At 34.8% G+C, this 27011-nt stretch overlaps 1 protein-coding gene across 1 annotated transcript in view; it reads right to left on the bottom strand.

Moving 5' to 3' along the window:
• Nucleotides 1–4375: 4375 nt before the first annotated feature.
• Nucleotides 4376–27011, bottom strand: part of ITGB8 (integrin subunit beta 8) — an 89319-nt gene continuing 66683 nt past the window's right edge. Inside the window, exons 7-15 of the mRNA XM_052639037.1 lie at nucleotides 23304–23399; nucleotides 19263–19352; nucleotides 15282–15416; nucleotides 12079–12484; nucleotides 9432–9657; nucleotides 8090–8196; nucleotides 4694–4857; nucleotides 4488–4597; nucleotides 4376–4403 (exon numbers count right to left, since the gene is read on the bottom strand). Coding sequence (XP_052494997.1) covers nucleotides 4376–4403; nucleotides 4488–4597; nucleotides 4694–4857; nucleotides 8090–8196; nucleotides 9432–9657; nucleotides 12079–12484; nucleotides 15282–15416; nucleotides 19263–19352; nucleotides 23304–23399 — 1362 coding nt within the window. The remainder of the gene's footprint in view (nucleotides 4404–4487; nucleotides 4598–4693; nucleotides 4858–8089; nucleotides 8197–9431; nucleotides 9658–12078; nucleotides 12485–15281; nucleotides 15417–19262; nucleotides 19353–23303; nucleotides 23400–27011) is intronic.

The following is a 27011-nucleotide window of genomic DNA, read 5'->3' as shown; positions in this document are numbered from 1 at the left end:
AAATTGCAAAAATCTAAATCTAAATGTGATGATTTTATGTAATATTTTTCCAGTTAATTCTGTTTAAGAGTGAGATGATCACATGAAAGTATTCTTTAGAGTAATAGAAAGAATAAACATTTGTTAACAAACCTGGGAGAAACTCACTCATTCTTGTCAGTTAGGTTAGGGTTTGTTGAAGCATAAAGTATAAACAGAAGGTTGAAAGAGCTTTTATAACTTAAAGGTCTGCAGGATCTAAACTCATAATCAGATGGTTAGGCTCCATGTTAAGTGGTAATGTGATTCAGATGTACTGAAAACTGACTTCACGTGTATCATATGTGTGTTCTTAAATATTTATATAGAAATGAATGTCTCTATACCCGTGAATATTTAGTTAAAGATGAATTTGTGTACTATTTATTTAAGTAAAATTATAAAACTGCATCTTACAGGCCAATAATCGCAAGATATATTTCAGAGATGTTAAATTGAAAAGTAGATATCTTAGACCTAATGAAATATGAACATGTATAACCCATAATAAATTGGCCATTGAAGAATTATAAGAAAAAAAGGGAATGATCTGAAAGAATGCTAGTTTCATATTTATTTGAAAATATGTCTCAGCTTGCATTGCATTAAGTGGAGTTCTTAAGGTCAGTATAAATAAGGATAGTTGTAAATTAAATGTTAAGAGTAAATAAAACAATATAATATGCACAAGATTGAACTCCCAAGTACCTGTATTTCATTAGATACTTTTATTAAAATATATGGATCTCAAATCCCTTAAAATTGAAATAAGCATGAGCAGTTGTAAACATTTAAAATTCTCAGTTTTAATGGGTCTTTGTTTAGGTACATAGATTCAAATGACTTTTAAAATCATTAAGAGATGTTTGGAAACGAAGAACTTCATTATATTATTATAGGCAGTTATTTTTCACAATTAGGTTAATAAAACTTGAAGTTTTGGGGCAATCTCTTAGGAAAAGCGAGTAGAAAAAAAATAGGAGTAAGAAAAGGAAGGAAAAGCCATTGAGTTAACTTATAGTAAGTTATAAGGGTATCATAGGAATATAGTTCTATGGAGAAAAATTTTCATAATCCATCATAATTTTCAACATTGTATGGATGTCCATTGTCATGCATAAGAATATCTTTTAATAGCGATTAAGTCTATATTCAAAATGTTTGAAATTTATTCTTTAGTAGAGTATTGCAACTGATGCATCCACTAATTTTAATTTTGAGTTTTCACAAATTTTCCTCTAGAGAAATCTATTCTATGTAATCTTAGATTTTTGTATTTGTTTAAACCAAACTAAATTGAACATTTAGGGCATAATCAGAGTTTTAGTGAATTTTTGAGTCTTTCAGAGAATGTCTGTACATAAATATTAATAAATTAAAAAAAAGATGCTTATAAATCCACACATATTGCAGTATAAAGATATCCTCAGAGAAGTAAAATTCATACAGTTATATTGTAGTGTATATATGGCCTATTTCTAAATCATGACATACTTTAGGACACAGAAATGCTGTCGTACCAAAAGAGTTGTTCAAGTTCTTAACTTCATTAACCATTTAAAGTTTCATTACTTGTGTTTAATATCAGTGAATCTCAAAAGGCTCCTGTGATCATATTAGTTGAAATAGGCTTTGTTTACATAAATTATTTAATCTAAGAATACCCTGTTTTCCCTTAACTTTTCATTAATTCTAACTAATCAAATATTAATTATCTTCTCACAAGGAAAATATCAATTATTCAAGTAAATATAAGCTTAAAATCTTTAAGAATTAGATCTTTAAATAAAAAAGGAAAGGACAAGACATCACAAACATAACTGCAATCACCAACTGCCTATCAGGAAGCTTGTCCCTTCCTATGAGAAGAGCCTTGTTTCATTATAAATTAGTGCAAACTAATGAGAGTGTCCAAATATCCATCCCTTTATTTTAAGGATTTCATTGTATTATCCTCTTTTGGATAATTCCGCCCACATAGACATTAGTTAATGAACCTTGTAATGTTTAAAAAATTTTAAATGTGTCAAAGTTTTCAGTATTTCAATGAATGGATATTTTCCACTTTTTCCTTTGAAGGCTGACAGGTATTCATTTATTTCCTTTTTTAAAAGGATGCAATGTGTGACAGGCAAGCTGCTAAAACAATTTTTATGTTATCCTTGGTGATCAAAGGTATTTTGCATAAGTGAGTCACAATACTGAATTATGTCAATGCCGCTGATCACTCATTTGGGGAAGGAAATACTGCTCAACTTAGCGTAGTAATTGCCTGGCTTCAGGGGACAGCTGATGGAACTACTGTGTTTTTTGGCTCTAGAACAACTTATTAAACATTTTTGAATCTTCTTTAGGGTGTATGGGATATAGTCTTCATCGAAATATAGATATCTGGCACTTTGATTAACTCAAGTGCTGGAAGACAGAAAATCGGTGAAGCTGATTGTAAAAGGACATTTAAAAGGAATTTAAAATAACTTCCTTTGTTGTCATAGGCAAAGCTCTGTGCTGTACACAGGACTATTTGAATTCTAGCCAATAAAATCAGAGTGAATAAATCTGTAAGGATATGGTAGTTGTGATGAAGTTCCTGTTATGAAAGATAAAAGTTCACCTCTGTATCAAGCTCTTGGACTGAGCACTGCACGACCCCAGGGGAAATGCTGTTCACACAGCCTGTGTGAATGGACTTCCCTCTGCTGCTGCTGCTACTGCTAAGTCGCTTCAGTCGTGTCTGACCCCAGAGACGGCAGCCCACCAGGCTCCCCTGTCCCTGGGATTCTCCAGGCAAGAACACTGGAGTGGGTTGCCATTTCCTTCTCCAGTGCATGAAACTGAAAAATGAAAGTGAAGTCACTCAGTCGTGTCTGACACTTAGTGACCCCATGGACTGCAGCCCACCAGGCTCTTCCGTCCATGGGATTTTCTAGGCAAGAGTACTGGAGTGGGGTGCCATTGCCTTCTCCACTAGTTAGGACATTTTGCAGTCTCTTAGAAGCTGATTAGCAGAAAGACTGTACTCCAACCATGGACAATTCGGTTTGAATTACGTTTTTCTGCTTTGTTTTAGAATTGTCTCATGCTCATTCACTTAAGACTTCAGTAAATCACATTTACAAATACTTGCCAATTGACTGTTTTAAAGATTCAAGAGGTAGTATGACATTGTTCAGTGAGCACTGGCCTGGCAATAAAATAGTTCTCTTTAAGTGCTGCCACTTGGTCACTGAGGGGTTTTTGAAAAATCATTTGAACTTTCTGAGCCTCAGTTCCCCTTTATAACCACAAGGATGAATTAGCTTATTTCTAAAGATATTGTCTATTCTTCTCTAATTGTGTATTTTTAGAATTCTGGTGAGTTGGATTGAGGTGATTCAGGGAAAGAATGTCCTTCGACTGCTTCAAAGGGAAAAGGTAATATAGCTTAATTTAGTTTTAATTTGAAAAATATTACTATCTGCTTTGAATAAATATTAGAGAAAACACATTCAAAAGTGTGGCACTTTGCTTGAGGCAGAGTTTCTAAATATTTTGTGAATTTCAACCTGATGATTAGACAAATGAAGTGGTGAAATAATCCATCCAGTTTACCAGGTAAGAAGATCTAAAACTCTACATCAGCAAACAATGAAGCTGTTCAGATTTTGATGTTACTTGAAGTGTCCCTTATTAAACACTGAACTTTGAAAAATATTCTAATAAAGTGACATTGTATTATTATTATTTTTTATGGCAGTAGTAACTTAGCACTTATTAATCCAGTCATCTGTGACATATATAAACTTATCCTGTAAGAAAGAAAACCAAAATATAAAGGCAAAGAGGAAAGAATGTTAGAATTAGTATCCATCTTGTCAAAGAAAACAAACACACATGCATAAAACTACTATTTCAAAAGCACTATCCCTCAAGATTAAGGTTTTATCTGTTTGTCTCTTGAACGAATGAAACACTATATCATTTATTCATCTATCTGGTCTTGTCTATTCACTGCTGCCAGTTGTTGAAGTGTTTGGCAACATTAGTATAACTACATTATTCGTTTGTCTGCATGTTTGGTGCAGGGATTACTGTATCCTTGTAGTGACACAATGCCAAAACTATCTCACAGCATTGTCTCTCTGGGAAGTGTACAAATGGTGGGTACCTGTAAAGTGTAGTCAGTGCTCTTCAGATAATCTACATTCTATGCTGATCTAAATAAGTTATATATTACAGTAAAGTGCTACAATGACACTAGTATCAAACAGTAGTAAGACACATTTTTCTCTGAAAAATTCAGCAGCAGTGTGAGTCACATGATGATGAGGATGCTTGTCAGTCTTCATCTGAGTAGACAACCAGCAACTGGCATGATCTAGCACATCTGTCTCCTCCTGTGACTTCTAAAATAGTAAATTTTAGGAGCAATTATTTAAAATCCAGTTTCCCATAAGGTACTTTTTAAAAAATCATTTTAGAAGTTGCACCTGAAAGTCTCATGAGCATTTAATTTGCTAATGTCCATTTTTATCTCTTCAGGCTTTTCACGGCGGTAGGTTACTGCTCTCGTGCAAACGCTTTGCAGAATCAACTTGTCCTTGATAAGGAAGAAATGTTATCATTAATTAAGGGTCTAAATATTGAAAGTAGGCAATAACACACTGATAGTAATTCATTTTTAGAATTCACTGACCTTTTTTGAGGCTGACACCCTGTAATCTGCCGAGGACTTAATTTTATTATTATTCCATTGTAGTATCACCTGTCTAATGATCAGGACTTTAAGCAACCCAATCAAGAATGTGACTATGAAAATGATGAAAAATATTCTCAAGTAGCTTGGACTAGAGAAGCATTCTGTAAAGAAGCAAATAAATACATGGTTTAAAAAACTGGAATGAGTAAATCAAAGGATTCTAACAGTAATATTAGAAATAAATAATGTTTATCATCTCAATTAAGAGAATCAGAGATATTTGCAAATCTACATCTTCAAAACAAAGGACTTCCATTGTTGTTGATTCAAAAGTAAACTAATTATTATTATGCATTTATTATTCAAGTATTTTCACCAAAAAACTCTCCTTCAGAGAATAGCCACAATTGAGGTATTCAATAAGATTATTTCTTTTCAGCTTGATTCTTGTACTAACTAGAATATTTCCAAATCCTTAACTAAATATGATTTCAACCATGACAGAGAGAAGGACAGTTTTTGTGGTATGATGTGGACCACTAAGTAGAAAATAGGATTTAAGAATTATGTAACAGCTCCGTGTATTAACATATGTTTTTCTTGTTATGCTTACTCCTCATTTGTTACACATCAGTAATGGAAAATAAACATCTGCAGAAGCTAAAATCAGTACTACTCTAATAGATGAATAAATATTTCCTTTGAAACTGTAGTGTAAGTTTTCATTATTATTACACATAGCTTCTGCAGGAAATGGGAGTGTACAATTTGGGACAATACCCAAATCTCTTTCCTCAATTTTTATTAATTTATTTTTTACTTGTCTGTTAACTAAATCTATCATATTCTGCTTCTAAAAATACCACTTTTTGTTTTTTCAAGAGCAGATAATTACTAGCTGGAAAAGGAAATGCTGTATTAAGAGGGGCATGCTAGGTCTCTGTTTTAGCACTAGACCTTTGGCAAGCTCTAGTTGGAAAGTCTACAGCCTCTGTGGCTGCCAGAGGTATTACCCTAATCTAAGAGGAACATGGTTGCATAATACACAAGTATTCCACAGAATTCATCAGCTGCCCCACACTCACAGAATTACCTCCCACCCTAAAGTGCCATGTGTTTTTCTGCACATTCTCCAGACTTTGGGGACTTCATCTAACTGTCTGAAAGTCTCCTTGGGAAGGCCTTTCAGGAGGGGACCTGCCAAGACTCAGAAAAGCAGTCACCCAGTCATGAGCGATTTCTGTTTGAATTCCCCTGGATGACCAAGCATGCTCTTAAACAGCCAAGAATTCAGTAAAAAGGGCAAGGGCTCATCTCCAAGTGGGAAGACTTAGAGCCAGTTGTGTTTTTTTTTTTTGTTACAATGTTAAGGTTCCTTGAAAGAAACACTAAAAGGAGACTGGAGGACCACTAACTGGAGTAGATGCACCAAATCCAAGTGTGAGTCCCCCGTGTTATAGTCTCATACATAGAGAGAATCCAAGATGCTCTATTAAAAGGTGTTGCCTTTGGTAGTGCCCAGGTTCGTGACATGCACGCCTTTCATTTCCCTTGGCCGACTTAGAATAGTAATCAGCTAAGGGGGCGCGTGGCTTGATCTCACTTTCTGGCTTCTTGCCTAGTAGGAGTTTAGCCAGGAAAAGCAGAATAACCCTTTAAGTGTGATCAAGTGGATAGATAATAGAGGTGGTTAACAAATGCCCTTTTTCCTCTCCTTGCACAAGAGTTATGAAGGGGAGGGGAGCCCTCTAGCTATTAACACTAATACATTTTATAAATATTTCTAATGGTTTAGGATGGAAGACCTTTTCAGGAGTCAAATCTGTATGCATTTAAAAATTTTTAATTTTGGAGAACCAAAAATTTAGCTCCAGCCATGCCTCTTTTCTTAGTTTAAGTCAAGCAAGGGATTTTCCTAAGGAGCTTTAAGGGAATACATTTTGTTAGCCACACTTAGGTCAAAATAGATTTATTTACTTAACATAATAAATTACATGTTGAAAATCAGTGCTCTATTTATTAGAAAAGGCACTTGGTTTTGGGGTGTGATTGTTGCAGCCCCATCTGGCAGCACATGGGCTCTTTTCAAATCTAAATTTATTATGGGCTAAGGTTAGTATGGATATGAGGGGAGAGGAAACAAAACTCTGGAGAAAGTTTATTCTTTCTGTGCAATCTCTCTAAGACCTAGAATTATTCTTACAGGTTGGAAGAGAGACCAGAAATAAAGTAGCAGTAGGAATGTTCTCAATGAATACATAATTTCAGGCTTGATTTCAAATTCTTACATAGTTTAACATCTTAAACCTAAACAAAAGGAGGGCACTGGCATTTGGGTTCTAGTGAACTTTTGTCCAAAGTGGTCTTTGAAGACAGAGTTCACATGCTTCTTTCATTCATATATCATCTTTTAATTTTTTTTAATGTTCCCTGGCTTAATTCACACAACTCTTTGAGGTTGATATTATTTCCATTTTATAGATGAGAAAACTGAGGCTCAGGGAAATTTTGTAAGATGGTTAATACTGTTTAGCTACTATTAAGAGTATCAATAAACATGCTTAAGCTAAGGTCTTCAGACTAAAATTTCCATACCATTTCCATTGTGCCATCTTTATATTTATTCACCCTGGGAAAAAAGCTGTACTCTGCTTTGTTGTATCTGACTTTCTGGAGCCCCATGGACTGTAGCCTACCAGGCTCCTCTGTCCATGGAATTTTCCAGGAAAGAATACTGGAGCAGGTTGCCATTTCTTACTCCAGGGGATCTTCCCAACCCAGGGATGGAACCCATATCTCTTGCATCTCCTGCATTGGCAGGAAGATTCTTTACCACTAGGGCCACCTGGGAAGCCCTTATTCAACTCTAGATTATATTTGCATCAGAATGAAAATTATTGCCTTTTGAAGGAAGGAATTGCCTTTTGAAGTTATGTACTTCTCAAAAGCAGATCATTACTATTTAGATTTTTTTTTTTTTTTTGCATCACCTGCAACATTAAAGTAAATGTTAGTTTCACATGAGGAAGCTTATGACTGGAAGCAGGTTTGGGTTGTGAAGGATAACTATGGCTCCATAGACCTTATCTTTAAAGGTGAAATGGACTCAACATAGGAAACGCCTATTCTTGGCTCATGAGGTCTTTCAAGAAAATCTCTTTGGCGTAATTCCATGGAGTTGCATAGCATGTGAATTTAGCTGGGTAGCTGAGATGAGAGATCTAACAGTTTAGTCATACCATGGCAAATATCCTCAACCGGTTTTATAGAGTACCATTTCTGGAGACTGTAAACATTGAAGCAGTTATTTCTGTTTTTAGGATTGAGCTTTTAGGGGAAACATGGTTCTCTACAGATACTCTTCAGGACTTTGATTATTAAACTTTTGTTTACCTGATGTTTGGTCCGCATAATGCTGTTCCTTGAGAGCACATGAAGTTTTACACCGATCAAGTATAGCTTGAGACAGATTGTGAGGGTGAAGGCATTGCACACAATTCCTGTAAGGGGGAAACAGAAGTGAAAACATTTAATTCTTTAAAAGGTTGTAGCTTGTAGTATTTTCTATAAACAATAAAATGACAAAATAGGGTAGTTTTTCAGGACAGCAGACTTGTTAAACTGGGAAAGAAACCTGTGATATTTATTTGTAATCTTGGCTGAATTTAATACCAAGCAAAATTACATTCTAGCCACTTAAAATATTGTAATGTGTAAAATCAACATAATGATATTTTTTGTATTGAAAATAAAATTTCGAGGAAATGAATAAGATAGTCTTACTATAAAATCAAAAACAAAACCAGCTAGCACAGCTGTTTTAGAAGATGAATATTATGATACTACTTGAAAAATTTTGCAATGAATATACAGTTCAAATTTTGATTGAGTTGACTAGAAATACCTCCATCATTATCTCCCTAATGAGTTATATAACCTCTTATGCATAATTGTGAAAACTGGAGAATATCTTTTAAAAAATGAATAAAACAAATTGTAAGCCGTAGTGATATTTTGAGTAGTTGTCTTTGAGCACTTAATTACTGGCACAAACAACAATGCTGCCATTATTTAATGTAACCTTTTACTTATCCATCACTTCTTTCTAGAGTGCTTCATAGCTACTACTCTTTTATCTTTAAAAGAATAAAAATAAAACAATAATAACAGGTAACATTTATTCTGTGATTACTGTGCGCCAAGTACAAAAGTTTAGGGCTTTTTTTACATGAACATCTAATTTAATTATTTCACAGAATTATAGCACAGCATTATTACTATCTGCATTTTTGATATCATGAAACTAAGGTGCAGATAATTTAAACAATTTTGTCCTAGATCATAAAGCTAATTAATAGTAAGCTGGGAAGCAGCCAGCTCCTAAATCATAACATTGTACAGCTTAAATTTACACAAGATTATACATCAATTACATCTCAAGAAAGCTGGGGGGACAGCCCCACTGAATCTTTATCAGCACTGAATATTATTCTTTAAAAAAAGAAAACTGTTTCAAAAAGGCAGTGAATACCTAGATGAATTCTCATGCATGACCCAAGATTGGAGTCTAAGTCTTCTAATTCCTAAATTCCTCATTCGGTTCTTTTTTAGCATGATGATAATTTGTCTGGAGAAGATCCAGCAACTTTTTGGTTAAGGTAGGCAAAACAGCAAAGATTCAACATGGCTAAATGAAGGACTGCTTTACATAGGTTTGGAACCAGAAAACACATACCAGTTTTCACTGCAGCCTGTGTGACATGTGGGACAGTGCTCACAGAAACGGCCGATGCTCCTGGGGTCAGTGCACTCGCACCTGCCACATACACATGTGCCTCTCCCACTACACACTTGGCCCTTGGGACTGACACAGAGCTGGGCAGATGCAGACGGGCACTGGCAGCGATCCCCTTCCCAGCCCCTGAAGCACTGGCATCTGCCCGCCTCACACTCTCCATGCCCTGCAACAAAGATACTCCGAGATCTAAGTTACCGAGACCACTGACTTTGTGAAGCATTTCCAAACATGAATTTCCCTTCCATCCCATGGAAACACACTGGCAGTCAAGTGAATGGAAACAGCATCATTTTCTATTTGTCTGACATAGACAATCCCAGGACTTAGGAGTGACTATTTTTAAAGCTGTCCTATTGTAGATAATCTCCCCATGCTAATCTATTGTGCTGACAATTGTGAATTCTGCCCCGCTGCAGTGGCTGCCCAGCTACTTGAAGGTCACTGGATATTCAGTTCTAAAGTCAAAAGACACAGATACAAAGAAGTAACAGAGGCTGAAGTAATGTTGTCTGATTTGGAATTTGAAAGAAAGGAGTATTTTATGAATAGCTTCTATAATTTTCTCTCCTAGTCGTTCATGATTGCTAAGGGCCTGGGATAACTTTGAATGTCCATTGGGCAAAGTCTTCTAAGAGCTTCAGTTCTGCTAGTGCCTTGATTAAAGGAGATCTCCAGGGAAGTTGAAGTAGTCCTTTCACATCTTCAGCACATTATGTAGCAGGTTAGTGGTGCATGTCTTAATAAGGTATGTTGTGAAATGTTATTAGGTGGTAAATGAGAGAAAGCAAGAGAGAAATCGGGGTGGTATGTTTGTGCATGTTGGAGTTGAGGAAGAACACTGATTATACTTAGTTAAGTGAGTTTTAGCCTGTAGAAAGTAGCCAAAATTTAATATGGTAATATGAACTAGAAATTTTCAAGAGAGGGTACATTTTCAGGGCTGTATAATGTTTTTCAAGTTTATCTAACCAAAGACGTTTCCTTCCTTCCTTTTTTCCTTCCTCTCTTCTCCCTCCCTCCTCCTCCCCTTCCTTTTCTTTGTTCCCTCAATTTCTGGCTTATGTCCTCTCTCGTTTTATTGTGGAGCACCTCATAGTGTAACTGTTCCATAGCCTCTACTGTTGGATCAGCTCAATTTGTTAAGTGTAAAATTAATGATATCCAGGCCAAGCAAATGTCTGCCAGACTCGATTCTCTGTATATGGGCTACATGCCTAATACTAGCCCGCAGATCTGTGAACATGTCTTATTATTTTCAAAGGACCTTAGTGAAGAAAACACTTGTCAGCCTACAGTTTGTGGTTATAATTTATATACAAATAATTCAAAGCAGATTCTCAATTGCCTGTGGAACAGTAGTTATCATAGTCATGTAGAAGGACCAGTACATTGATTTTTAATATTTTACTGTTAACAGAGACTGGGGTTCTCAGTGTCTCAATATTTCAGACTTCATTGAGAGCTTGACAGCTATAGGAAATGATGACCTCAGAATTCTTTCTCTTCCCTGTCCCAAGCAGTTTTAGCTCTAAAAAACTTAGACGATAATTGTGGGTTTATTCTAAAGTCATCTATAACCCTTTCTACCTAGATGCCAAGTACAGCTGAATAAATGTTTAGAATATAAAATATTATGTGTATAAGATATAAAGGAAATTTTCCATCCCATATTTAGGGCACATTTTTAATTTATACAAGAATAAAAATTTATTTTGTATATGTTTATTGCTTTCCTAAAGCTTATTACAGTGAAATATTTCATGTTATCAATAATTTAACATTTACTTACCAAAATGCAAACATTAAAAGGTACTTTAACAATAAATAGATTTAGTTCACTACCATAGAAAAATTAATTAAAAAAGTATTTTGCATTTATTTTCAAATGTTGCATATATTTTCTAGAATTTAACCTCTAGGTGGCAGTAAACTGAATTAGCCAAAACATACTTTTGATATTTTTTATTTGAAATTATTTCATTTTAAATTTCGGTCTGTATGTGGCCTCTGGGACTAATCTTCATTTCTTATGAAACCTGTATTTTCTTGAAGAGTACTGTCCTTTGACAATTCTGTTGCTGGTGTTGTTCCAAAAATAAAGTAGACAGGTTTATATTACTATAGATTTATAATGCCATCTCTAATAACACATTAAGAATTTTACAGTGAATTGAAAGTATATTTTTATAGCTAACTATCCTCTGAACAAGATGAAGGGAGTGACCATTTATGAGGATAAATCAGAGTCTTCTAGAAGAATACCCAGATTATAGAAAATCTGTCAGACATTGTCACTAATTTCCTTTTCTGGTATATGTCTTTACAAGGTCACAGCATACTTGTAAATAAGAATTAATTTTAGGTTTTAATTATTTCCTGTACAAAATAATTTAAACTATAAATACCAGAATCATGTGCAGTATATTTGTGGCTATGTCCTAATTTCACAGACTTTGAAAGTTTAAATATCAAATTCAGATTCAGGGTTGGTAATTATAAAGATGTGATTTAAAGATACTTTAACATATATGCTAGCTTAATATACAACTATATAAATAACTGTATGTACATAATTTATACTCACCAGCACACAGATTTCCATGATGATATGGACAAGAGAAGTCATCCTTTTCACAGTATTTTCCATACACTTTTCCAAACTTAATTTTGTGACATAAACATTTCCCACAAATGCAAACTCCTCTACCACTGCAAACAGGTTGATCCTTGTGTGACTTGCAACTTTCAGAAGGAAATGTATCCTCATCAATATGACATTTATTCTCATCACACTGGAAGCACTTGGCATCTAGAAAAGTTTCTTCTACACACTTTCTTTTAGGTCCTCTGCTGTCATCACACTGACAGCTGCAGTTTCTGTGTATATGAATTTTAGTGGTTTCATTGAAACCAATAGGTTTGATGATTGCATAGCTCTTTCCTCCTGTGACATCACATTTTTCCATTGTAACTGTTACATTGAAAAGAACCTAAATTTGTGGGTGAGAGGGAAGAAAATACATTTATATACTTTGATTGTTTTTATTACTAATATTATATATGTTAATAATATTTTAAGTCAATACTATACCATCTATAAGAAATTAATATTTATAAATTACACATGCATTCTTTTTTCATATGTAGATATAACATTACCTTTTAATTTCATTTCCTTATTAAGGAACTAGAGAGTTAAAGGATACAATGACTGAGACTTGCCTATCATGCACCATTAAATGGACATGGATTCAAACCTATTTGAAAGGTATCTACTTCTAATCATTCATTTATATCCTCAGATGATTTCTTAGCAAACTTGAGAGAGAAAAGACCATTTTCTAGATCCAGTCCTTAACTTGTGGAGTTATGGCAAATATTTGGCACTAGAGATAGATCAAATAAACTAAAGTCAAGGGCTTCTGCTCTACTGGTTTAAAACCCTGAAATGAACAATTGTCAAATGAACAATTTTTATTTTGTTTTTGTTTTCCTAGAGCCCAAGTAAAGTTTTGGAGTTAAATTTTAGTTTATACATAATGTTAAGAGGAAAACATGGGGCTTTCCCTGATGTTACTCAAGGGAAAAAGATTTAGGACTCTCAACTTAAAAGTCCTAAGATCTCAATACAAGGTCATACATTTTTCTCAGTGGAGATGTTAGTCTGCAATAATGATCTGGCCTGGCAGGAATTGGTTTCCCCCATGAAACTACATAATTGCTTTCTCTTGCCAAATTCTTCTCAGTTTTTTCTCCACAACACAATTGGCTTAGTGTGTGTATTTATATTTGTTAACTCATTTTATAATCTTCAGGTAATTTGGCAAACAAAATTTATAGTTTTCTTCCATGTTAGACTGAGATATATTACAATTTAAAAATAATTTGTGCTAAGCTTTTTGGTTGGGATGGAGATAGATTAGGTAAATAGATATGGATGGATATATATATGTGTATATATACATATGGATGGATGGATATATATATATATATATATGAATATATAGAGATTTCCTCTTTCTTATGTATATAGATTATAGATATCCATCCCAACCAAAAAGCCTAACACAAATACATACACACACAAGCACAAACATACACACACAATAAGAAAGATCTAAATTTAGGTTTATATGTTACCTATATCCATGCAGAATTAGAATTAGTCTCATAATATTAAAATCAGTACAATTGATGTCAGACTTGAAATGTTTTTTTCTCTTTAAAATATTAAGGAGTAACAGATTGTAAGATAATGTGGTCACTGCCAAAATTAAGTAGAGCAAAACTTGGGATTTCTATAATTAAGAGGTCAAATGACTCTTCTTGACAGTCAAACTGTTTATACCACTTGGTTGAAAGTGATGGGAAAAAAAAGGATGTAGACAAAGAAAAAGAAATAAGCTAAACCATTCTGCCAAAATTGATTTTGAAAGAAAGAGCTTCTTCTAAGAAGCTAATCCTTTCTCAAAAAGTAATAACTGCATTATTTTTTATGAGCACAAAATAAAAAGTTTCTCTATATTCAGTGTAAATAAAATATATTTTTTGTAAACTGGTATAAAATGTCTTTTGGACAAAATTCAAGGAGTGATTATAGAGAAGCCAACAGAACTTGAATTTGAAATAATTAATTTCAAATATACAGTTTGTTGGAGCAACTATACTGTCTGCAGATTCTAAACTTCCCAAGAGGGAAAAGTATATTCTAATCAGAAAGAAAGGAAGATTCTCCTTTATTCAATCGTATTAACAGAACAGTAGGATTTTTAATCTTTCAATAGCTCTTTCTGTATAGCATGATATTAAAATAATAACATCATAGAAGCTTAGAGATGGATGGAAGAGTGATTAGAAATATTCTAGTTCAAGTTATTTATTTAAAAATGAAGCAACTGATGCCTCAGTGAGGTAAATGACTCACTGAAAATCACTTTGTTCTACAAGAATTTCTTTTTAAAGTATATTTCTGTGTGTTTACTCTCTCTTGTGCCAATCCTGGGAGAATCCTTATCTCCCATGGTCCTATTTCCTCATGCTGCTATAATCTGAATCTCTTTTCCATATTTCATTCCTTTTTAGTTAAATGATGACACTTCTTTTTATTGTTGCTGTCCTTAACAAATTTCCCTCCTTCCTAGATCATTGTATTGAGATAATATAAGTGTCCTGGGACAATCACAAAGTGAAAGATTCCATCCATGGGATTTTCAAGGCAAGAGTACTGGAGTGGGTTGCCATTTCCTTCTCCCGGGAATCTTCCCAACCCAGGGATCGAACCCAGGTCTCTCACGTTGTAGACAGACGCTTTAGCGTCTGAGCCACCAGAGAAGTTTATAATTCTTAATCCTTATCAACAGCTCCATCACTCCCATTCTTCTGTATCGCTTTTACCCTCAGCTTTCACATTTACTCTGAAAATTTTCAGATTTGAAACAAAAAGGTATTATCATCATCATAAGAACAGACACTTCTTGTTCGAGGAGATGTGATTTCCTAACATATACTGGCTGTGTCATCAATAATAATAAAGTTATTATTATTAAATAAGTATTTAATATGATACATATTTATTTTAAAATAAGTACTAGAGAATTTGAGAGAACAGTCAATGGAGTTACAACTAGTAGGAACTTTAGGAATAGACAATGAAAGTTACTTTAAAGTGTAAATGAGATTCTTAAGGTCAGTAGTAAGCAAAGTTTTCAGAATGGTTTGAGTTTTCTGTGAGAAAGCATGCCAAACAAGTTAATTTACTTTAAATCGGAAAAATGCACACCCACATACTTCATCATTGCTTGTCACATTTCCGCATCCGTCTGTGCCTGGCTTTCTGGTCCCATCTGGACAAATGGCAGTAATGTTAAAGTAGATGCCTTTTACCTGGTTTTCCACCTGAACTTTCACTTCGGAAATGAGTTTCTGCAGAGATGACATTTTTTAGTTGTATACTATAGCAGTTTCAAATGTAAGCAACTAAACAAAGTCAAGTTTATCATATCATTCTAGATTTAATTTTTTAACTAAATCAAAGAGTCTGTCTTTATAAAATCTTGATTAAAAACAGTATTTCCACATAATGACCTAGCTACATTTGAAATACATAAAAAATACTAAAGAATTAGATTATCTGTGTTTAAATTGCTCTATTTTTTTCACGTATTTCCATGACTGCATTTTGGTCACTTCAGAGACATTTCTCACTCAGACTGTGTTACAGAAATAATCATTTTAATCCAATAATGTTTATATTTTGTGATAAAATTTGAAGAAAGCATTGAGAATACATACACAATACGATACATCATAGCACATAAATCTTAACAGCTTAAAATCTGGAACACACTTCTGACATGTACTGCTATTAAAGAAACATTTCAGTTTCAGATACTTAAGACTATCATGGAAACTAAAATGTCTTATTGATACAGAATTGAAAGGTAAATTTTGTGGAGGCCATTTCTATACTGTAGGTATAAGAAATACCTGCCAATTATGGCCCTGTAAATTCTCCAAGAATGGCCTAGAATTTTGGCCAAATCCCTGGAGCTTGCTTATTGTTTCAGTTCTTAATACTGAAATAGGGCCTCTTACTGGGCAGAAAATCATTCACTCATTTATTCGCTTATATATACACAGTCATTCAAAAAACATGTATATATTGCCAGTTATTCTGATTATGTGTATCAAGCACATCCTAATTTCTTCCCATCTCAGTTCCAAAAGTTACAGCTATATTAAATATATTCTGCAGATCTGTGTGAATTTCATCTGATAAAACTAAGGGTCTACCACATGCAAAAATCCTTATTTTTGTAAACAAAAGGAAAGGGAAAAGATGAAATATGTAAGAAAAGAGAGTGAGCAACATGGTATGAAGGAAAAAGATATCCCCATGGGTTCTAATTCTTTACTTGAGTAATTTTTCTTTTTCAACTGTATAGTCAACAAAGAGATTAATAACTGATCATGGAATTATGATAGTAAATCTTTAGAGTAAGATAACTTCCTCAAATTAGTAAATTCTATTTGAATTAGGTAAGACTATATCAGTTACATTTTTTATCAACCAGAGAATCCATACATTGTAATCACTTAATTAAACAGTTTCAGGAAAAAATAGAAACTTCTCCTGCTCAGTCATGTCTGACTCCTGTCACCTGATGGACTGTAGCCCAGCAGGCTCCTCTGTCCATGGGGATTCTCCAGGCAAGAATACTGGTGTGGGCTGCCATTTCCTTCTCCAGAGGATCTTCCCAGCCCAGGGATTGAACCTGTATCTCTTGTGTTACAGGTGGAGTCTTTACCACTGAGCCACTAATGGTGTTGATATGGTGATGATTTGACAAATCAGAAGGAAATACCAGAATACTATCAGTGTTCTTTTTGCCGTTTGAAATTCTGTTCCCCTTAAAACCTTAAGCTAGTTATATTAGTGTTTTTTCAAGCATGATATGAAGACAAATACCTAAAATTTTACCTATTTTTGAGATTAAGAAATTGTTTCAGACAGTCTTTTTTTTTAAATGAATTTATTTATTTTAGTTGGAGGCTAATTAATTTACAATATTGTGGTTGTTTTTGCCATACATTGGCATGAATTGGCCACGGGTATACATGTGTCCACCATCCCGAAACCCCTCCCCCCTCCCCCCCCAAGTTTCAGACAGTCTTAAGCTTGCCTTTTAATATCTAACAGGTGCAGAGAGAATTTACTTTTTATGAAGTATAATTCCTGTTATTCAATATAATTTATTTTTTATTTCAGTTAAATTAAGATTAAGTAATTATATACTTTATTATAGTTTTAATATAGTTTTAATTTATATAGTTTTTATTTAGGTTTAATTTTTATATAGTTTTAATTTTGATGGCAATGTAAAGGATAAAAAATAAAATGCAATCACATTCACCATGTACTAAATTTGTGTGTAATTTTACAGAAGTCTTAAAAATGAAATGCAAAGAATTACAAAGTAGAATAAAATATTAGTTTTTTTCTTCAATGAATTATGAATGAATGGTTTCTTGTGGACTGTGAAGATGAAATGAATTTTCAGAAAAAATTTTAAAGTACAGACATATAAAATTATAACAGAATCCCAGCTTAAGGATATTGGTTAGTCAGAGTTTTTGTTGATTTTGTTAGTATTTTCAAAATTGTTTAAGGTTAATCAGAACTACAATTAGATAATGCATCACATACCTAACCTAACAAATAAAGACATAAAAATAAAGCTATTGTTTCCTTTCCCACGGGTGTAATTTGATATGTAGGAAATTTTATCAACTTCTATTTTTTCTAAGGGGTAATTTGTGGGTTCATATTATGAAAAATAGGGTGACTTCTAATACTGTAAGATCCTTTCTTATTTTGATTATCCTTGGGAACAAATTACTGTTGGAAATGAGTTATACACAGGTTTGATTTTCCTTGATAAGATGTCCCTCTAGTCCTATTAGTGCTCTCTTTTTGGTAACAGTGACAAAGAAATTGTAATTAAAGATGCTTTTCCTATTTCATCCAGCATAGTCTTGAGACATGGAATACTTCCTTGGCAAAACAAAGAAACAAAAAACCTTGCAAGATTTGTTTTCCTTTTAAGGAAAGAAAGTTTAAACAAGTCCTTCACTTTCTATCCTGTATCCCCTTCTATCTTTTTCTTTTGTACCTGAGTTGAAAGCAAATGTTCCATGAAGAAAATGAGAAGCCTGAGATTTCTAACAATACTTGGGCTACTGTTAATACCATTCAACTCTACTGTGTCAGGAAGTCAATAAGAGCATTTGAAGAAGTGAGAGTTTGTCAATGGCACATAAATTCAAGATAGAACCAAGCATATCTTTGAACACTATGTAAAAAAGAAAACAGACGGTATAATACAGAAGGAAGCACCTGAAAACTAGAATTTAGGAAAACCTAGGTTCTGGTTCTGCTTCTTTTGCTTGTTAGCTGTTTGACCTTTGGTTAATTCGCTTAGCTTCTTTGAAATTCTACAAATACACAAAGGGAGTACTAATACCTGCCTTATAGGTCAGTTGAATGGATTGAATGAGGTCATGTATGGAAAATAACTAGTTCGTAGTGGTATTACAATGACAGTTATTGTTTTTACAGTGTCCTAAAAGAGATTATTCTATCCAGGAATGACCTAGGTTGAGAGAGCAGATATTTCTTTAACTTTGTATTTAGCACCTACTCTTCACAACCTGGGAACAGCATACAACTGTCATCTCAATAAAATAGTATATCTCTTAAAGTAATTAAGAGAATTACTTAAGGTAATTCTTTGAATCAAACAACTGAACAACCTAGTGATGATCTAGGAGACCCCAACAAAATTCTCCTAGCAGTCTCCATATCTTAGTACATTTTTTTCTGGAAAGTTGCTGTTTAAATAACACAGTGGATTCATTATCTTTATGGCACTGGAAATTATGATATTTCTTGGTAATAAAGTATATTCTATGGCTGTGACTTGGTGACTCTCTGAACATTTAATAAGGAAGGAAATTTAGTAGTCTCTAGCTCAACCTGAATTTAGTAAACTGTATCAAAGGACATAGTGAAACACAGAAAGCTGCAATGACTTTACCAAGGTTCTGTAACTAGTTAGTGGTAGAGCCAGGGCTACATCAGGTTCCTAATTCCTAATCTGATGTTTTTCCATCACTCCTCTCAAGATGATAGAGCATTAGTTTGTACCTTGCTATAGAAATTGGGGTTAAAAGTTTATTTGAAAAAAAATGTGTACAATGTATACATACCTGATAGGCTTCTACAACCAGATTATTGAGGTTTGCAGCCTTTGATTCTATTTCACCAGCAATAGTGCCAGGCAAGAGGGGTAGAAGGTCCTAGAAAGCATACCAATAGCATTCAGTAAATTACAACTATGTACAGTGGCATCTTACTATGTACAGATGGCATCACCGACTCAATGGACATGAGTTTGAGTGAACTCTGGGAGTTGGTGATGGACAGGGAGGCCTGGCGTGCTGCGATTCATGGGGTCACAAAGAGTCGGACACGACTGAGTGACTTAACTGAATTGAACTGAACAGTGGCTTAGCAATCAAGAAATATTTTAAAATCTTATAGGTATCAATGGAAGATGAGTCATTACATGAATAAAAAAGTTAAAACACAAGAAAAAATATAAGCAACTAACTAAAGCAGCTAAAACATATATACCTAAAATGATATGTATTTATATGTGCATGCGTGTGTGTGAGTACCCAAGTTACATGCTGACTTAAACTTTAAAGTATAGACCACAGAACCTAGTCCCAAGAGATTTTAAAATGAAAATGGTTCTGAGGGCAAATGAATTTGATAAATTCTGCATATGGTTTCTTCCACATAGAGACTCAAAATGTATACCCCTGCAGTTCAGAAATAATTTAGCATTATTACAATAACTGCCGCATTCTCTAACATTTACTTAATTACAAAACTGTTTTCTCATGTAACATAAATATTTTGCAGAACTGCTTTTCCTTGGAGCAGTCTTTAGGACATGTTTGTCCAGACAGGAGAAAAAAAAATCAAAGTCACAAATGGAAGTTTCATCGAACAGGTGTTCTGATGGTCCATAAAAAATGGACTCTAGGTATTCCTAGTGAGAAAATGAGAATTAGTAAAGGCTTAAAGGTTTACCGAAGTTGTAGATTAACTAAGGATAGAGAAGTAACTAGTTTTACTAGAGTGAATGGTGCATATTTATATGGAATCAGATTATGAAAAGTCTTGAAATGCATTTATATATTCATTTTATCATTCACAAGTATCACTGAGTTCTTGCTGTATGCCAGCTACTACTTGAACAAGAAGCTACTACAAATAATTTAGTACCTCAGGTAAAAGGGAAATATATTTGTCAGACATTTAAAAAATTCATTTATATAACTTTCATTAAGTAACATCATATGCCACTTTGGAAACGCTAAATTATTAGGCCACATAGTTTCTACCCTTAAGGATCTCATAGGAATGTAAATGACAGTTTCAAAACATGATGTTCCCATGAAGCAATAGTCATATATGCTTACTCCTTGGAAGAAAAGTTATGACCAACCTAGATAGCATATTCAAAAGCAGAGATATTACTTTGCCGACTAAGGTCCGTCTAGTCAAGGCTATGGTTTTTCCAGTAGTCATGTATGGATGTGAGAGTTGGACTGTGAAGAAGGCTGAGAGCTGAAGAATTGATGCGTTTGAACTGTGGTGTTGGAGAAGACTCTTGAGAGTCCCCTGGACTGCAAGGAGATCCAACCAGTCCATTCTGAAGGAGATCAGCCCTGGGATTTCTTTGGAGGGAATGATGCTAAAGCTGAAACTCCAGTACTTTGGCCACCTCATGCGAAGAGTTGATTCATTGGTAGACTCTGATGCTGGGAGGGATTAGGGGCAGGAGGAGAAGGGGAGGACAGAGGATGAGCTGGCTGGATGGCATCACTGACTCAATGGACATGAGTCTGAATGAACTCCGGGAGTTGGTGATGGACAAGGAGGCCTGGCGTGCTGCGATTCATGGGGTCGCAAAGAATCGGACACGACTGAGCGACTGAACTGAACTGAACTGAATGCAAGGGATACTGAGCAGGCATTTGAGGGATGGGGAAATCTGTCAGGGACTGTTTCCTGGAGGAGGTGATTCATGAGTTGTGTCTTCAAGGAGGAGTAAGAGTTAATCAACTAATAATGGAGAATCGCTTCCAGGGATGGGAGATAAATAGCAAGAACAGAGTTACAAAGGAAAGAAAGAGCCTGGTGAGTGTGTTCCCAGGAGAATTAGAAGCATGACTGGAGGGACAAGTTTAAGGCAGATAGCCTTGGGGGATGAGGTCAGCGAGGCAAGCAGGGATCCCCTAGCCTCATGTGCCATAATAATCAGAGGAAACCACTGGAGCACTTTACTCAAAGTGTGATTCAAATACCTCATCCTGCAGCCAGGTGAAAGGTGGATTTGGGAGATGGGTTAGGAAGCTGTTACAACTCAGACAAAGGTGATTAATAAAAATGTCTGTGAGCAACCAAATTGGGTGACTGCATGGCATACACAGGACTCAGCAGAGCTTGTTACGCTTTTAGAACCTGTTGATTTTTACTCTGCATGCAATTCAATTAATAATAAACCTGGTTTTATGGTTTAACAGTCAGTGGAAATTTTCTTAAAGGAGTAGGAAGAAACTACTAGAGCCAATATCACCATCAAGAAGTAATAAATAGCAGAGAAAAAGGAGCAAAACAATAAAAAGCTGCTCAGTGAGTTGAAATTCAATTTGAAATTTGAGCTTAGAGGGTAAGAACACAGGACTTAGGCTGTTAGGAAAGTATATAACCTCCCTAAATGCATTTGTTTCCTTCATCTTTAAAGTGGGCATATTAGTAATATTATCCTTCTTGTTATGAGTTTAAAGAGTATCAAATGAATTAATGTTAATAAACTCAGTGCTTGACAACAGTAAGTACTCAAAAAGTGGAAGCTGTTACTATTGTTAATAAAGTGATTTGGGCATTTAATTTGAATCCGAGCTCTTACTTCTGTGGATATAACAGCTGTTTCCTTAAAATGAATTCCATGGTATGTAAACTTTGGAAAAGAGGGAATTACATCTTCACTGTAGGGAAGAAATGATACAATTGCTAAGGGATTAAATGATATAATTAAAGTAGCACTTTCAGATGATAAATGTAGTAGTCAGATATTAGGGAAACTGGTGACAGGAACACCAGCTTTGAGGCAGATGCAAATGAATTCAAGTAGCTGTTGAAACCAAAAGAAAAAATAGTTTCTCTGAAATACTAAAAAAAAAGGAGTAAAGGACATTGTGGGTACAAGGTAAAAGCAAAGACAACAAGGGAGATGAAGATCCAGTGAACAGACATGTATAAAGAAAATTAGGGTATCACGCCATTGTAGAAATGAAGAAAAGAGAATTTCCGGAAAAAAGAATCTAAAAGACTGTGCAAAGAAAGCTATAGCAGGATCACAGAAATTCTATATCGAGGGTGACAGGAGGAATCCCGTGGGGTGCTGCCAGAGTGACACAGGTGTCAAATGTCTGTTCTGCTTGTAGGACTCGCCTTGCTGAAAAGATTCTGGACAAAACCAAAAGTATTCTTATGTAGGAAGGCTTTGACTGAGTCAGCCACTTCCATGGCTCCTCTTATTCCTTTATTAGATGACCTAGAGAAAATCTAGGTATGTTGGTGCTAGATTTGTTGAAAAATACTAATGCTTCCCAATCTAATCTATTATAAAGATATGCCCAAGGACTAGAATAAGCAGAAATGTGGACATGGTATAGTTGGGGTGTGAACTGTGTTTCACCTGATAAAAGTCTTCTCCAATATTGCCACAGTCAGTACCAAGTCTGTCTACAATGCGGGAGACCCAGGTTCGATCCCTGGGTCAGCAAGATCCTCTGGAGAAGGCAATGGCACCCCACTCCAGTACTCTTGCCTGGAAAATCCCATGGACGGAGGAGCCTGGTAGGCTACAGTCCATGGGGTCACAGAGTCGGACACGACTGAGTGACTTCACTTCACTTCACTTCAGTACCAAGTACTATCAATGCTCTCACTTGATTCTAATTTTAGGTTTGCAAACATAGAATTTGCATTTATTTGTACTTAAATGTTAACTTAGGACACTGTGTAGTATACATTAGTTAATTTAGTATTAAAAATAGACGGTACAAAGTATAAGAACCCCAGAATCCTTACCTGGGGTTCTGAGAAGTATTCCAATTTTAACTATAGATACAAACATTTTAATTTTTACATTTTGGGAGTTAACATACCTTATACCAATGAAACTGTTTTCCTTGAACTGCAAAGATGACATTAATATTATTGTCTATTAACTTTTCTGAAAGTTGGCCTAGTGAGGGATGTTCCTGTAATGAGAAATGAGAAAATGAGACAAAGGGAGTGAAATTTAGTGCATCAGTTCCATGCACTTCCAAACATCTGTTATAAGTAGAACTGTATGATTAACATAAAAATGTATTGGGTTGGGAAGGATTATTGTTTTACTAGAGGCATTTAAATTACTAAAAAAAAATAAGGTTAACATCAAAGTATTAAGGATATTTTAAAGACAAAAGTGCCGTAAAAATATCAGAAGCTCAGAAAAATGAAGAGGGTTGCATTCAACATAGTACAAAGTCTTTAGCACCTTTTAGGTTAACACTGGACTCCAAGTGACATAATTAAAAGATTATGTAATATTCAGAAACAGAGACATATTAGTGACAATCACATTCTGAGGTGAAATTCAGTAACAAGTGTTGAAATGCAAATATATTAATGTATATATGCATATATATTTGATGGGCTTTCCAGGTGGCACTAGTGGTAAAGAACCTGCCTGCCAATGCAGGAGACACAAGAGACCCAGGTTCAGTCTCTGGGTTGAAAAGATCCCCTGGAGGAGGGCCCAGCAACCCACTCCAGTATTCTTGCCTGGAGAATTCCAGGGACAGAGGAACCTGGCAGGCTACAGTCCATAAGGTTGCAAAGAATCAGACCCAACTGAAGCATCTTAGCATGCATGCATGCAATATATATTTGCTATGTAACATGGTGTAGTACAAAGTCTATTTAAAAGAAGAAAATCCTGTATTCAAATCCTGGGTTGTCAGTTTATGATAAAAATGTATCTAGCTGTACTGGGAATATTTTCTAATGGCAACAACTGCTTTTCAAATATTTTTGCTTTGACATAAAATAATCAGAGTTTGCCAAGCATTCCCTCTTCTTAATTTTTAAAACCATTCATATTTTATGGAAAAATTAATCCACATGTTTTTGACCAGCTTATACTTAACACACATAAAACCAATATTTAAAAAACCGTCCAAAATGTAAGCAGTTTTTGGAGCCTTCTTAATCTCTTTCTCCTTCTCAAAAACAGGAAGTAACACTGACTGAAAATATACAAAATTTAAATCCAGAAAATTATTTTTTCTCAGAAGATCATTAAGAAGGTCAGTGTATTTTTAAGCTTAAAAGAACACATTTTTTAACCCTAGAAAGAACTGTTTTAAAAGTAAATTCTAAGTACCTCGAGGCCAATTTGTTAAAGTTACAAATGCTTAACAGATGTTTAAATAAACCATTGTTAACAGGAGAGTTGTGGATTAATGGCCATTGTTGAACCCTTTCCCCTTTCCCCCATGAAGCACAGTTATCTTTTAAGTATTAAGTATTTTACCTTTTATGTCTTGTATTTCACTAGCAGGAATACTCCCTCTCAGCCAGCTGTCTTGGTTTGGTGACGTCGCTACTCCTCAGCCTTAACTCCCCCTCTATCTAACCTATTACATATTGTTTCTCTAAACGTTGAAAATAATTAATAGAGATAACAAAAATTTCATGGCCGAAAGGGAGAAGAGAAAGCAATGTGCCAAAGCAATGCCTAAGTAGTTAAGGGCAAAAGGATTCCTTTCACATTTTTCTTCTTCACCAACACCTTCACTGTGATTTGTGAGAAATAACTTAAAATGTCAGAAGGAAAGAGGAGGTAAGAAAGATTAAATGGAAACAGTTTTGGTTAAAGAAATAACTGTGTAGAGATGTATGAATTTTAATAATGTACTTATGTAGTGATAAAAAATAAGCACTTAAGATTCTCCATAAAAGAGATTCATTATAAAAAGTTATATGATAATATAGAATTTGAAGTATTGCATATCATACTATGATATGGAAAAATGTCTTGGTTAAGTGAAAGCACTCAATTATCTGGATTATCTTTCCATTATTTTTTATAAATCAATTTTTAGATGACAGAGCATGAAAACAATCTGATAGCACAGATTTATTTAAAGATGAAGACTTATGTGTTGTCAGTCTCCATCTCTCCCATTGGCCTATTTTTCTATCTCTATGGCTGCACAGTAATAATCTCATAGGCCTGTGTTTCTCATCAGTGGCACTATTTATATTTAGTGTTGTGGTGTGGGACTGTCCTGTGGGTTGTAAGATACTCAGCGATGTCCCTAGCCTCTACCTATTAGATGCCAATATGTCCCTCCTCCCCTAATTATAACAACCAAAATATCTCTGGACATTGCAATATCTTCATGGAGGCAGGATACAAAATTGTTCTGGCTGAGAGCCATACCAGGAGCAGGGGCCCTGGAAACAGACCACTTGGGGCTTCAACTCTTGGTTCTGCAATTATTAGCTCCATGACACTGGGAATCTGTCTTTACCTCTCTGTGATATAGATTTTATATATGTAAAATAGGTATAAATACTAGTATCTAGTATCTACTTCTCAGAGTTACGGTGGGGATTAAGTGGGGATTAACACGTTTAATTTACCATTTTCTAATTATTAAGCCCAAACTAATGATTAGTAGGGGCTCATGAGTTTGGGTAGACCCTGGGAGTTGGTGATGGACAGGGAGGCCTGGCGTGCTGTGGTTCATGAGGTCGCAAAGAGTCAGACATGACTGAGCGACTGAGCTGAACTAAACTGAGGGGCTCATGTCCTGATGTCACATTGCTTGTCATTTACCTAGACACTGCTATGTTGGGCTGTGTGACCACAGACACGTTCCTGATTCTTTTAGTGTTTCCATCTTCTCACTTATAAAATGGAGGTAATAGCAATATCTATGCTTCACGGGGATATTGGATGGTGCTCCCTAAGTGTAAAGGAGCAAATACCGTAGCTGCTTAATAAAAGACAGCTTTCAGCAAAAGACATTTGGAGACCATTGCTAAAGGCTAGATGCTGGGCTGTTGGATATGCTTTGACTTGCCTCATGTATTTACCATTTCCACCTGGCTCCTGAAGTGTTTGAATTTGTGGCTCCTGTCAACATGGTGTCTGTTGCATTCTTGATATCCTTAGTTAGTGAATGAGGGGCATGGACTAATCATTTTTTGTAAGCTGTTTAATGAGAATGGTAATAAAAAATTTTCTGCTTAAACATGATTTAACCAAACATAATTTATTTAGAACATTCTATTTCGTAAATATTTTCATCAGTTTTTGTTTTTGTTGAGTTACTTTGGAAAATCATTTTTTTTTTCTCATTTTTAGGGGCATTAGAAGCAGTGTGAGTCTACTTTGAGCCTAGCCCAGGTGATTCTATGTGCAACTTTGCTTTCACTTCTTAGGAAAAACAAAAAACAAACACCTAAATACTGTTCGCAGAAATAATTTCCTGGCTAGTTTTCTGCAAGCATGAGAACCACTCAAATTAGGTCTACTCTAAAGTTATTATTGAAGTCCTTATTGTTCACATGGCATTTACAGTTCTAAACAGATTGTAGAGTAGCAAGCTAAAATCGGGCATTTCATTAATTTTAAAATCTGTCATATATATATCTATACACATACACATGTACATATTATTTTAATTGAAGTGTAGTTGCTTTACAATATTATATTAGTTTCAGGTGTATAACATACTCACTGTTTCTATAGATTATAAGAAATTAAGAAACATTCACTGTTTCTATAGATTATAAGCAATTAGCTATAATAGCCT

Source organism: Budorcas taxicolor, chromosome 4 (genome assembly GCF_023091745.1).
Source record: "Budorcas taxicolor isolate Tak-1 chromosome 4, Takin1.1, whole genome shotgun sequence".
Classification (NCBI taxonomy): domain Eukaryota; kingdom Metazoa; phylum Chordata; class Mammalia; order Artiodactyla; family Bovidae; genus Budorcas; species Budorcas taxicolor.
The sequence above is the reverse complement of the archived record's forward strand: the minus strand, read 5'-3'. Positions and strand labels throughout refer to the sequence as shown.